Source organism: Bufo bufo, chromosome 5 (assembly GCF_905171765.1).
Source record: "Bufo bufo chromosome 5, aBufBuf1.1, whole genome shotgun sequence".
Taxonomy (NCBI): domain Eukaryota; kingdom Metazoa; phylum Chordata; class Amphibia; order Anura; family Bufonidae; genus Bufo; species Bufo bufo.
The window spans coordinates 203,301,187-203,316,171 of NC_053393.1; the positions used below are offsets into that span (position 1 = coordinate 203,301,187).

Below are 14,985 nucleotides of genomic sequence, written 5' to 3' on the forward strand. Positions count from 1 at the left end.
CTTCAAGCCTTCCCAAAGATAACTGGCAAGTACTATCGCAAGCTCCAGGATCTAAGCGACCTACTAAAGGAATTAGAATATGCTAAAATGGACCCACATCTGCCAGGACTGAGTTACCTTGATACTGCCCATGGTGTCAATCCAATCGTGTTGAAACTAACACACTGCATGCCGGAAAAATGGGCAGCCCAGGGCTCCAGATATAAAAGAGAACACAATGTGTCTTTTCCCTCTTTCTCTTATATTTCCAGATTCATAAGTGACCAAGCTTGGAAGAAAAATGTTCCTAGCTTTGACTTCACAGAATCCACTTTACCTGCTTCATCCTCATGCTGAAGGTATGACAACACAACAAGTAAACGTAGAGACTTAAGGGAAACAGTCTCCATTAGGAAAACAAATGTCCCACTTATTACAACCTCCACTACTAGGAAGGACACCCCCATCCTTAAAGAAAAGGACCCTAATCGCATGTGCCCTATCCACAAAAGACCTTATCCTTCTAAAGAATGTCGTGGGCTCAGGGCAAAGACTTTGCAAGAACGCAGAGAGACAGTCAAAGAGCTTGGAGTGTGTTACAAATCTTGTACTTCGTCAAATCATATGGCAAAAGACTTTAAAGTTATCATCAGGTGTACAGAATGCAGCAGTGACAAGCATGTTACAGCAATAGCATCCTACTTTGCCTCCAGACAACGCACAAGGCCATCTTTAACGCAGGGCAAAAGGGGCAGCTGCCCCGGGCCCAGTTGCTCCTGGGGGGGCCAAGGCAACTGCCTCTTGAGCTCCACTGGCCACTGGAGGCCCTTTCATGGGTCCATCATTTATTAACTAAGTATTGCGATTGGACAGCGCTACAGCCAGGAAGAAGGAATGCCTAGGGAGAAAAGCTGATGTCTCCTCCCTTGTGTTCTGATGCTGTTACTTATCATACAGCGCATGAGAATGTAACGGGGGCCACAGCGGCGCAACGGAGCGGCGCCCAGAAATAATAGTAAGTGCAGGGACATCCCCCATGTATGCCCTACATGTCCTGCTACTTAGTTAATAAAGTATGGAGCCATGAATGCGGCAGCAGCACTTGTGTTTTCCCTCTTGCTCAGGGTCCAATCAATATTAAAGATGGCCCTGACAACGCACTCAAGCCGCAACCAACGCCGTCGCACTTCATGGCTTGGAGCCACCAGCTCAAGAGCTAGCAACAATGTACGCCATTATAGATGAACAAAGCAATAGGTCTCTGGCGAAACCTAAATTCTTTGAGATCTCCGGCATAACGGGAGAAGAAACACCATACACCCTCAACACTTGTTCTAGTCGTGTAGAGAATTATGGCAGAAGAGCCACTGGATACCTTATCTCCTCCATTAAAGGGAACGTTCATATACCCGTGCCAACGTTAATCGAATGCGATCAGATACTTGATGAAAGAGATGAAATTCCTACTCCAGAAGCTGCATACTATCATTCCCACCTGAAACATCTAGCTAGTGAGATTCCTCCTATGGACATAAATGCTGAAATCCTACTCTTGCTCGGGAGAGACATTCTGAGGGTCCACAAAGTGCGGCAAAAATGCAATAGTCCTAACAACGCCCCATATGCACAGAGACTCGACTTAGGTTGGGTGATTGTGGGCGATGTATATATAGATAACAGCCACAAACCATCTCAAATGAACTCCTTCAAAACTTTTGTGCTCAAAAATGGTCGCACAACTCACTTTAAGCCATCTGTTCATCATTACGAGGAAAAGGAAAAGCTTTCTAACCTCCTTAAGGCACCAGACATCATTCCTACTCTTTATGACCCCTTAGGAAGATTAGTGTTTTGTACAACACCAGAAGACAACAGATTGGCCTTGTCCACGGATGACAAAGAGTTTATTAAAATAATGGACAATGGATTCTTCAAAGATGCAACTGACCACTGGGTTGCACCTTTACCTTTCTGTGCTGTAAGAGCCAGACTTCCTGATAACCGGGAACAAGCACTATCCAGATTCATCTCCTTGCAACGTACATTAAAAAACAAATCTGAAATGAAAAATCATTTTGTGGCCTTCATGGAAAAGATATTTCACAATGACCATGCAGAGCCGGCTCCACCTTTGCAAGAGCATGAAGAATGCTGTACCTTCCCTCCTTTGGAGTATATCACCCACGGAGACCAAACCAGACAAGAGTGATATTCGTCTCAAGTGCCAAACATAATGGCGTATCTCTGAACGACGTCCTTCTCACTGGTCCAAACCTGACCAATATTCTGGTAGAAGTACTTATGAGATTCAGAAAGGAGCCAGTTGCCATTACTACAGATATTGAACAAATGTTCCACTGCTTTATCCTATGGCAAGACCACAGAAATTATCTCAGGTTTCTTTGGCACAGAGACAATGTCACCAGCAAGGAAATGGTTGAATACTGCATGAAGGTGCACGTGTTCGGTCACAGTCCTTCATCTGCTGTTGCTACATATTGCCTATGTAGGGCTGCATCTGATGGTGAGTCAGAGTTTAGAAAAGATGCCCGAAACTTCATTGAAAGAAACTTCTACATGGACGACGCACTCAAATCCTTGCCCACAGCGGAGAAAGCCATAGATCTGCTCAAAAGGACGCAAGGTCCGAAGTTTTTGCTGAACCAGAGTAAAGAAACTTCTACTCAAGACGTCTTCAGTCTCCAAGACCCTCATGAAGATTCAGAGGTTCGTCCTGAAGTTAGTACCCTTGTAACCAAGTCTGAAAGGAGGGCTGACTTGAGCTGTCACCGCTTTGAACGCTTCTCTAGATGGTCAAAGCTCGTTTACACCATTGCAAGGTTAGTCCACATTGTACATTTGCTTTCGCGCTGACAAACATAACGCTGAATGTTGCAGTTGGCACGTGTGCCATAAACCTCTCACTGCAGAAGATATTGTCCTAAGTGAGTTGCTTGTGATACATAATGTACAGCAGAGTGCCATTCATAAGGAACTAAAATGTATACATGACAAGCAAGATATTCCAAAAAGCAGCCCCATTGTCAACTTGAAACCAATAATTGACGATCACGGCATGCTGAGGGTTGGTGGTTGCCTAAACAAGGCTAAGTTTAAGATTTCAGAGAGGAATCCCCTCATTATTCCTGGCAATCACCATGTTACTACACTGCTGATACGGCATTATCATGAAAGAATCAAGCACCAAGGCAGACATTTCACTGAGGGTGCTTTAAGAGCCTCAAGTCTGTGGATAGTGGGAGCAAAAAGACAGGTTGCTCATATAATTCCCCATTGCATTAAATGTCGCAAGGCAAGGGGAAAACTGCAACATCAACAAATGTCTGATTTGCCATTTGATAGGACAAGCACCGAACCACCGTTTACTTTTGTTGGTCTGGATGTTCTCGGGCCATGGACAGTCACTGCACGAAGGACCAGAGGTGGTCATGCAGACAGCAAACGATGGGCAGTGTTTTTTACATGCTTAAGTGTACGTGCTATACAAATTGAAGTAATAGAATCCATGAATGCTTCTAGTTTCATCAATGCTTTAAGACGATTTCTCGCCATCAGAGGACCAGTAAAGCAAATGAGATCTGACTGTGGAACCAACTTCATAGGCACCTGCCGAGAATTGCAAATCGACTCTAAGCCAGTTCGAGACTACTTGGCCAACAAGTATTTAACTGAATAAATTCTTAATGGGTAGTTGTATCAAAGAACAATATCACTGGGGCCAACTACCTAAAATATAACCTTTAATCTAAATATCTTAAAAAATACATATATGGGTCCCTCACATGGGGACAGGTAAACATACAAAAAACACACAGACACAAAGAGCCAATTCAAGGACTAAGTGGGGGAGGCTGTATATGGTGGTACGCCAGGGCCACAACCATATGGGTCCCTAATGTGTCCCTATGGTGTCCCTGCGCTTGTCTCAGCCCAGAGATGCACCCTAGTGGTGGGAGCACTCCGTCCCCGTGCCTAACCTGCCTGTTCTTAAATTGCCCTTACGACATAGCGACCCATATGGATGTCTGGGTCCTGCAACAATACTATAACAAAATATTCCGTCCTAATTGAAGATCCAAGAGGATACCTGGGTCAATCAATAAGAAAACCACAATTTACATAGATAGTTATAAATTAGTGCTCTGAGTCTCGACGCGTTTCCCCTTAGTGATACGGTTCATCAGGAGACTATAAAAGTGTATAGACGAATACGTCGCTGCCACAATCCAGCGACTACATAACAATAGTTCAAATAGACCCGTACTCACAGTCCAAAAATTGAAATGAAAAAAACAAAGTTACTGGAGCACCTCAATGCGGCACTACACTGCTAGAGATAAGGCATACAGCTGTACAGAACAATGCGGTACTACTGATAATAGTGATGCACTTATCCGTTCCTATGGATCCTCTCCAAACAGTGGACCGCGGTCTGGGGTGCTCCAGGGGGCAAACAAGATAAGGCTCCAAATTGTAAACCGACAGTGTGACTATTTATACCCTAAATGGGGCGGACCCCCTCCAACTTGCACTAATCACCATGCATTCTTTTTGTCATGTGACCCAGTAAACCTAGTACTCCAGTGTCAAGTTATGGGGCTCAATGATGATTGAACTTAACTTACTAGACACCCAGGTTGGTGCCTGTGTTGTCACTATCCTACCACTCACCTCAGTAAGAAGATGCCTCCTATGGATGTGTCGGATTGTGACCGATCCACCACAGGTAGCCGGTCACAACCTGGCCAACAATGGTTGTACATGGATGTTTAACCCCCCTCATGCCTCTCATATGGGCGGTTCGTGGGAAAGAATGATGGGCATCACCCGCAAGACATTGGACTGTTCCTGTCCACCCATTCTAGTTTACTGTGTTTTCTTTAATGGCTTTTGTCTTTCAGGTTCCAGTATTCTCATTGAACATAATATGGACATTCATGTTTAGTATATAGTGTGAAATCCTAGGATTTCAGATGGGGAGTGTAGTGTCCCAGCATTTATTTCTTCCATTTAAGATTAATTGCTGTAGTTGTGTTATCATAACATTAGCATGTTATGTAATACTGCCACCCTGTGGTAATTCTTGTTATAGGTCTCCTGAATGTATTATGTAAATCCCATTTGCCTTTGCTCTCTGTCTACTCCTCCCTTTCGGTGACATCATATCCTGTTTGTTCTGTTCCTGTGTGCTTCTTTTCTGGAGCAGACTCAGAGCTGGTGAGAGCATTTAATTTTGACCTCTAATATCTTCTAATGTCCTCTATATGTCTTTGCTCAAGGTAATGTCAATAAATTACCAAAGCATCCCCATTGTATTCTTCTCACTGGATTATCACATGCAGCTGATACCACGACCTAGGGATATTAGTGAGTTCAGCTGTCTACCATTGCTTGTACAGAGATTGCCACTCACAACCAGTCAGAGACTTCTTGTCACGAGTTGGAGGTCCCAGGAGAGACCACCGCGTCGTCAAGCAATAAACAAACAGAAATCAGGTACAGACACATAAGAGTTTATTGCACAAACAAAAACCAGGGAAGGCAGCACAGACAAAACATGAGCTCTATGTACCGTCAGTACAGTGGGAGAAAACCCCCACTGCGCCACTGTCTAGTAATACTCCAGAGGGGCATGACTAAGCAACTCCTGGTATTCACTAGGGCCCCAGAAGGTAGGGTTAGGCTTTGCCGCAGGAAGTTGCCAGGGTCCACTCTGGAGCGTGAACTAGACAGTGACAGCAGGAACGAATGGACAACAGGTACCAGAAGGTACCGACGGTACATAGGCAAACATAACAGACAGACAAATACAAAACAGGGCAACTAATAACACAAGCAGAAATACATAGCAAGGAAACAGGAGTGACAATGAGCAGAGAAGGACTTGCTCCACCAGTGGTATACTGCGTGGCCTTGCGCATAGCACTCTGCAGCTAGGCGCTTGCTGAACCGAGACATATGAATACACACAAGGTAACTAAAAATACAAGCAGGAGTTCACGCAAATGAGCAGGAGTGGCAATGAGCAGAGAAGGACTTGCTCCACCAGTGGTAAACTGCATGGCCTTGCGCATGCCACTCTGCTGCAAAGGCTTGCTGAACACAGACATAATAATACACACAAAGTAACTAAAACATAACAGGCAGAACAGATAACAGAAAGACGACATTAATGAACAAGTAGGGAAACCCACAGAGCACAGACAGACACGGATCCCATGGGTCAGCAGCATGGGAGAGAGAGTACAAACCAGGAGCAGGACAAGACAACACACACCAGGAGAGCTGACACAGAACTGAGGAAACCCCAGCCTTATATACAGGTTCCATGGGTGCAGCAGAGAGACCACACCCATGGAGCAGACAGAGGATTAACTCCTAATAGGAACACAGGGGAGTTAACCCATACAGAACCACAAATAATACAGAGGAACGGAGCTGCAGCGAGAGCATAGACAGAAGGTCACAGCCAGTGGTAATGACTGTGACACTTCTCTAACGTACATCTGTGGCAGAATAATTTGAATTCTGAAGAAGGGTCGTTGATCCATGTAGTTATTCTGATTTGAAGAAATTTTATTTTCCTAAGATGAGGAAAATTGGCTTCTACCTCATGAGTTTTTTTTGCCTTCCTCTGGATCAACTTTGCAGGATAACAGGCTGAACTTGAAGGACGTACAGTACAGACCAAAAGTTTGGACACACCTTCTCATTCAAAGAGTTTTCTTTATTTTCATGACTATGAAGGCATCAAAACTGTGAATTAACACATGTGGAATTATATTCATAACAAACAAGTGTGAAACAACTGAAAATATGTCATATTCTAGGATCTTCAAAGTAGCCACCTTTTGCTTTGATTACTGCTTTGCACACTCTTGGCATTCTCTTGATGAGCTTCAAGAGGTAGCCCCCTGAAATGGTCTTCCAACAGTCTTGAAGGAATTCCCAGAGATGCTTACCACTTGCTGGCCCTTTTGCCTTCACTCTGCGGTCCAGCTCACCCCAAACCATCTCGATTGGGTTCAGGTCCGGTGACTGTGGAGGCCAGGTCATCTGGCGCAGCACCCCATCACTCTCCTTCATGGTCAAATAGCCCTTACTTTCAAAGTTTTCCCAATTTTTCGGCTGACTGACTGACCTTCATTTCTTAAAGTAATGATGGCCACTCGTTTTTCTTTACTTAGCTGCTATTTTCTTGCCATAATACAAATCCTAACAGTCTATTCAGTAGGACTATCAGCTGTGTATCCACCTGACTTCTCCTCAACGCAACTAATGGTCCCAACCCCATTTATAAGGCAAGAAATCCCACTTATTAAACCTGACAGGGCACACCTGTGAAGTGAAAACCATTTCAGGGGTCTACCTCTTGAAGCTCATCAAGAGAATGCCAAGAGTGTGCAAAGCAATAATCAAAGCAAAAGGTGGCTACTTTGAAGAACCTAGAATATGACATATTTTCAGTTGTTTCACACTTGTTTGTTATGTATATAATTTCACATGTGTGAATTCATAGTTTTGATGCCTTCAGTGTGAATCTACAATTTTCATAGTCATGAAAATAAAGAAAACTCTTTGAATGAGAAGGTGTGTCCAAACTTTTGGTCTGTACTGTATGTCTTTTTTCAGACTTACAAACTTTGGGGGAGATTTATCAAACTGGTGTAACGTAGAACTGGCTTAGTTGCCCATAGCAACCAATAAGATTCCACCTTTCATTTTCCAAAGGAGCTGTGAAAAATGAAAGGTGGAATCTGATTGTTTTCTATGGGCAACTAAGCCAGTTCTACTTTACACCAGTTTGATACATCTCCCCCTATGTTACTAATCAATAGTACTACAAAAAGTCCCAGTGTAGACAGAACTAAAAATTACATAGGCAAATATGTCTTTGGTGCTTCCTTGTGTATTTTTGCTTACTAGTCCCATTGTTTCATAAGTAAGATATCATGACTTGTCTTCCCTAGTAAGCAAACTTTACTTTACACACAGAACAGATAGTTTATAGAATGGATTGTTTCTGACCCACATATCATTGATCATTCAGGACACTTTTCTTGGAGAAGAGATAATTATAACTTCCAGGATAAGGCTACTTTCACACTAGCGTTAATATTTTCCGGTATTGAGATCCGTCATAGGTTCTCAATACTGTAAAAAAACAATTCCGTTTTGTCCCCATTCATTGTCAATGGGGACAAAATGTAACTAAACAAACCGGAATGCTCCAAAATGCATTCCGTTCCGTCCTCATACCGGACAGCATGCGGTTTGTTTTGCGTCCGGGGATGCGGAGCAAGACGGATGACCCCCAATGCAAGTCAATAGGGACGGATCCGTTTTCTCTGACACAATCCGACACAACAGCAAACAGATCCAGTCCCCATTGACTTTCAATGGAGTTCATGATGGATACATCTTGGCTATGTTATATACCCGTATAATACAACTGGATCCGTTCATAATGGATGCAGATGGTTGTATAACAGTAATGGAAGCATTTTTGCTAAACCTTGCCGGATGCAGCAAAAACTCTAGTGTAAAAGTAGCCTAAAATAAGAAATTCCACATTGAATATGTCTGGCTTGACCATTAAAAAACTGAATTCAATATTTGCAGAAAATTACGATATGAGCTGTGATGCTATTTACATAAGGCAGTATCTGAATATAAAACAGACCATAATTTATGTAATTTTACAAAAAATTCTTCATGAATGGCATCATCAATTACAATGTGGCCTTCTGATGCTTTGACGCCAGGTTATGTGTCCATTATGATCGTTCCTATTGAGTTTGAGACAGCACACCAAAGGAGTGATATTCAAAAGTTCAGTTTTTATTCATTCAAATTTCAACACCAGTGGTACATTTCTAACATTTATTGCAATGTTTCGGGCCCAATTTTGGTGACCTTCTTCAGGCTGTATCTGGGAGTTCAAATCCATGGCGTCCATTATGACCTATTATGGATGCCATAGATATGGGTTCCCTTATCACAATGACCCCTGATGATAACGGCTGATTGCTGCTACCCATAGCGACAGGCACCCAGGGCGGCTCCCCTCCAGCATCGACCCAGCAAACTTGGTTGACTGCTTTCTCTCTGTTTCGATTTATCTTTGTATAAAGCATAGCTGGACAGGAAGAATCTGAAGGAAAGCTGCCCAGCAAAAATGTTTTTCTGAGCCCAGCAATAATTCTGTCCATGGCAAAAAAATACTGAATTGCTAGTGTCGGATTATAGGCTGCACGAAAGCCATGAGCATTTTGATTTCTTGCTTTATTATGGGATTACTCTCATTCAAAAGAGAGATGAGTCATATATTTCATATTTAGAAGTAAATTAATATAAACCTAAAATATGCAATTTTATAATATACAAATATACAGTAGTTGAACATATGAGTTTAATTGTATCTGTAAGGGGTTATTCATATGGCAAAGCTTCATGGACAAACCTTGTACAGGGTGAACCCTTTGACTCTAAGTATTATGGACCCATAGATACCGCTTAGTACCCTGGTTAAAGGGGTTGCCTACTTTCTGGCTACTATTGATCAATTTCTTGATCAGTCCAGTTTCAGATGAGTGATTTAGTTAATCAGAACAACAGCAAGTAGAGCATATAAAATAGTAACTCAGAGTCCTTCCTGCTCTGCATTTAATAGCTCAAATCTCTTACACTAAATATATACACTGAACAAAAATATAAACGCAGCACTTTTGGTTTTGCTCCCATTTTGCATGAGCTGAACTCAAAGATCTGAAACATTTTCTACATACACAAAAGACCCATTTCTCTCAAATATTATTCACAAATCTGTCTAAATCTGTGTTAGTGAGCACTTCTCCTTTGCCAAAATAATCCATCCCACCTCACAGGTGTGGCATATCAAGGTGCTGATTAGACAGCATGAATATTGCAGAGGTGTGCCTTAGACTGCCCACAATAAAAGTCCACTCTGAAATGTGCACAGTTTTGCCTTACTGGAAGGGGGGGGGGGGGCTGTGGAATGTTGGTCCTCTCCTCAATAGCTGTGCGAAGTTGCAGAATATTGGCATGAACTGGAACGCGCTGTCGTATATGCCGATCCAGAGCATCCCAAACATGCTCAATGGGTGACATGTCCGGTGAGTTTGCTGGCCATGCTAGAACTGGGATGTTTTCAGCTTCCAGGACTTGTGTACAGATCCTTGCAATATGGGGCTGTGCATTATCATGCTGCAACCTGAGGTGATGGTCGTGGATGAATGGCACAACAATGGACCTCAGGATCTTGTCACGGTATCTCTGTGCATTCAAAATGCCATCAATAAAATGCACCTGTGTTCGTTGTCCATAACATATGCTTACCCATACCATAACCCCACCGCTACCATGGGCCACTCGATCCACAATGTTGACGTCAGAAACTGCTCACCCTCACGACGCCACACACGCTGTCTGCCATTTGCCCTAAACAGTGAAAACCGGGACTCATCCGTGAACAGAACGCATCTCCAATGTGCCAGACACCATTGAATGTGAGCATTTGCCCACTAAAGTCGGTTACGACGACAAACTGCAGTCAGGTCCAGACCCAGATGAGGATGACAAACATGCAGATGAGCTTCCCTGAGACGTTTTCTTACAGTTTGTGCAGAAAGTCTTTGGTTATGCAAACCGATGGTTGCTGCAGCTGTCCGGGTGGCTGGTCTCAGACTATCATAGAGGTGAACATGCTGGATGTGGAGGTCTTGGGCTGGTGTGGTTACACATGGTCTGCAGTTGTGAGGCCGGTTGGATGTACTGCCAAATTCTCTGAAACGCCTTTGGAGACGGCTTATTGTAGAGAAATGAACATTCATTGCACGGGCAACAGCTCTAGTAGACATTCCTGCAGTCAGCATGCCAATTGCACGCTCCCTCAAACGCTGTGACATCTGTGGCATTGTGCTGTGTGATCAAACGGCACATTTCAGAGTTGCCTTTTATTGTGGGCAGTCTAAGGCACACCTGTGCAATATTCATGATGTCTAATCAGCACCTTGATATGCCTCACCTGTGAGGTGGGATGGATTATCTCGGCAAAGGAGAAGTGCTCACTAACACAGATTTAGACAGATTTGTGAACAATATTTGAGAGTAATGGGTCTTTTGTGTATATAGAAAATGTTTCAGATCTTTGAGTTCAGCTCATGCAAAATGGGACCAAAACCGAAAGTATTGCGTTTATATTTTTGTTTAGTGTGTGTATATATATATATATATATATATATTTATATATATACATACATATGGTATATATATCCCTTCAAATAATTCCTTTTCAATAGACTCCATAAACTCCAGAATGCTTCATTATAAATTAGGCACAACTCTGCCAGTCTCTGAACCTAAAGTGAAATTAACGATTTTGCAGTAGCCCTCTGGGGTACTGCACTAATAACTAATAGGACAGCCCTCTTGACTTCAAAGCTCAGAATAAGAATTTAAATGAATGAAATACAAGTGATAATGAAACTTTTCCATAACACTATATACCAATCTGCTCAGCTCCTCCTGCTCTATGATATGCTGCCTGCAGATTAATTAACATTTTCATGGTAACATGTTCCCTTTAAATGCATTTGTTTAGTAAGCTGGCACAGGAGCACTTTTGTTTACGGAGTGATAGCCTTTATTAGATCTCTAAAAGGGTACAGCATGTTCACATTGCAGATTTCTCCCTCACATTTCTGCTGCAATAATTCACTTTAGATTCCCTGGATTCGCCTAAATTTTCCACTTGGAAACCACACCAAGAAAGGACATGTCCCTCCTTGAGGCAGATCGGAAATCCGCCCCTCATTGAGGAGGATCTATGGCTGTGTAAATGGCAACATGGATTCTCACTGCAAACAATGGGCAACAAATATGCATGAAAAACAGCCCTAAGACTTCCTTCATGCTTTGGCTTGCTTTGTCCTTTTTTTTACAAGCTTTTTGGTGCTATTTATTTGATCTCAAATAATTGACAAGTTTGTTTTTAGGCATTGTTTTTTTCTGTAGAGAAGTCTATGGGGAAATGCCTGCAAAAATCTCTGGCCCAGATTCAGGTAGATTTGCCCATTACTTACACCTGAGCCGCTCAGCTGAATTTCTCTGCGCTGGAGCAATTTTGCCAAATTGCCACCTGATTCAGGAATCGTTTGTTCATTTAATTTGCTCCTGTTTAAGGCAAAGCTGAGGGCGCAAGGCCGTGCAAGTCAAAGTGGGTGTGCCCCTATGTAAATGAGGAATTTTCGGCTCAGCAGAGGTTTGCTAGCATAATTTCAGGGCAAATCCTGCTCAGCTGCTTGCACTGAGCAAATAAATAGGAGCAGACTTGCGCTGGTTCTTTGCTGAATTTCATCCTGCTTTTTCCTATCCCCCCTGAGCAAGGAAATTCAGCCCTTTTGCAAGACATGGCACCTCCCAAAGGGACCAAAATATTTTATATTACTGTATAAAGAATTTAAATTATAAAAGAACAGAAATAAACATACATAGCCTTTATTTTATTGGTGCAGCTGTTTTAGTGTAGTACTTGAATGAGATAAGTAAATTCTAGAAACATCTGAAAATGTCATTTTTCATTTGAAGAGCACAAGGAACACTTGTTTTTGTGTTTTATTCTCATAGGATAAAAAGGTATAAGAACAAACTGCCATCTAGAATAACTATTTAGATGTTCTTTAGATGTATTTCAAATCTGCTTGTTCAGATCGTCTGTCTAGGTGCTGCTGAAGTTGCGCGCTCCTTCAGATGACATTTGGCCATCTTTTGCTAACTTGCCCCTGCTTTTAACAGGAGCAAGTTTGCCCAGGGAAAAAAGCTTGCACGCTTCCAGCGCAAGATGCGCATCACACGCGCATGTTTCTGAATCATCGGCAGTACCTAATTTGCATATTCGCTGAGGGAATTCCATGAAGGCGCAACTTACACCCCGCGCAAAATTGCACGCAAATTGCGCAGGAACAGCTAGGCTGCGTGCGCGGGAAAATGGCAGCATTTCAGGCTTAACTGGTTTACAGAATCAGCCGCAAATTTGCATAGGAGCAAATCAGTACTTGCGCGGCGCAAATCACACTTGTTCCCGCGCAAGTGCTTCTTGAATCTGGGCCCATGTACCTAAAGCTTTTTCTAAAAATGCTATGTGTGGCAGCACCCTAAGGCCAGTTTCACATACTGTACATTGCATTTACCCATGTCTTTGGTAGCATTTTTTTTTCTTTCAGCATAGTTTGCTCTTTTTAATTCCAAAAAAATACTTCCAAATTTGCTTTTAAGTATATAGCAAAATATTTTAACATCTACATTTTGCTTATTTCAGTTTTTGTGGCCAGTGGCACGTTTTGATAAAAAAAATAAAAAATCAAGCCTCATGTATAGAATTATTTTTCCTGCCATTTCTTTTCCATAAGCTTCACTTTAGGACTTTCAAAATTCCAGGAAAAATGCAAACATTTAACAATTAAAATTAAAAAAACACCAAAATGGCTGTTAAGACCAAATAAAAAAAACTTAAAGGGAACCTGTCACCGGGATTTTGGGTATAGAGCTGAGGACTTGGGTTGCTAGATGGCCTCTAGCACATCCGCAATACCCAGTCCCCATAGCTCTGTGTGCTTTTATTGTGCAAAAAAACCTATTTGATATATATGCAAATTAACATAAGAGTCATATCTTACTTGTGTGACCAGAGAAGAGTCAGATTTTCAAGCTCTGACTCATCTCAGGTTAATTTGCATATGTATCAAATTGGTTTTTATTCACAATAAAAGCACGCAGAGCTATGGGGGCTGTATATTGCGGATGTGCTAGTGGCCATCTAGCAACCCATGTCCTCAGCTCTATACCCAAAATCCCGGTGACAGGTTCCCTTTAAACGTTGTGGTGTTTTATTTACGCATTTAAAGAGCAGAAAATGTGTATGAAGGTGGATATACATATTCAAAAGCTGTTGGCCGAACTGTGTCTCCCAACTCCTTAATACACATACACATTTGGCTCAGCTGAACGTGTTTGTGTTTTTAATTTGTAGAGGGGAGAAAACCGCTGCCAGACATTTCTGGTCGCAACTTATCTCCAGGGCGAACAAAAGGAATGGGTAAAAATATTCACTTTGCCTGATCCTTCTCTCCCCTGACACCATCTGCTGGGCGACAGACGGGAGCTCCCCATACACATTAGACTGTACACTAATGTATACAGGGACCTTAAGAAAGAAGGTCTAAAACGCAAAGTCTTTAATTCATATGGTGACAAGTGGTGGTGGCATTTTATAGTACTACTAGCCTATGGGAGCTAGGACGGGATAGTTGGGAGTTATGTTAAATGAATAGTTTGGATCAATTAAATCATGGGATGAAGGTCACATTTGACACCCACATAAGTACAAAAGAATACATTATAGCTGTACCTTTAGCTTGCGATCATGATCACCGCTGCAAAGCGAGTTCACAGAGACCTTAAATGTTTTCCAGGCCGGATTCAAATTGTTCATGACAACCTATATTGAAATCAGAATAAGATCAAGAAAACTTGTCACTTAATGAATTGAATTGCAATTAATGATTCTCAATCCATTACCTCACCGTGCAAACAGAGTTTGGTGCAAATCATACTGGAGTAATACATAATACAAGAAGAAGATTGTTTTTGTTGGTCAAAGGGTGCCTACCAAGAGCTACAAGGTGCTCTGGGTCCTTTTGTTGTCTCTCTAGGAAGTAGGATTTCTAGGTGAAACTTCTGCTAGGACAGAGTCACATAGCGTCGTTTTTGGTGTGAATTTTGCAGCATATTTAAAGAAACCCTATATTCCAGGACCCTATATTGATGACCCTCAGGATAATTCATCAAGGAGTGATTGTGGGGAACAACCTACGGCACCCTCTGCCCTTCAGAGGGCACGCTGCTCCAGTGAGTGCTGTGGAATGCCTTCTTTATAATATGTGAAAATTGTGGTCCGAGAAACGG

The 14,985-nt window shown here is 42.3% G+C and overlaps 1 protein-coding gene across 1 annotated transcript in view; it reads right to left on the bottom strand.

The window, feature by feature from the left end:
* The window catches only part of CPNE4 (copine 4), a 475,385-nt gene that overhangs the window by 169,463 nt on the left and 290,937 nt on the right, over positions 1–14,985 (bottom strand). Inside the window, exon 6 of the mRNA XM_040432996.1 lies at positions 14,429–14,518. Coding sequence (XP_040288930.1) covers positions 14,429–14,518 — 90 coding nt within the window. The remainder of the gene's footprint in view (positions 1–14,428; positions 14,519–14,985) is intronic.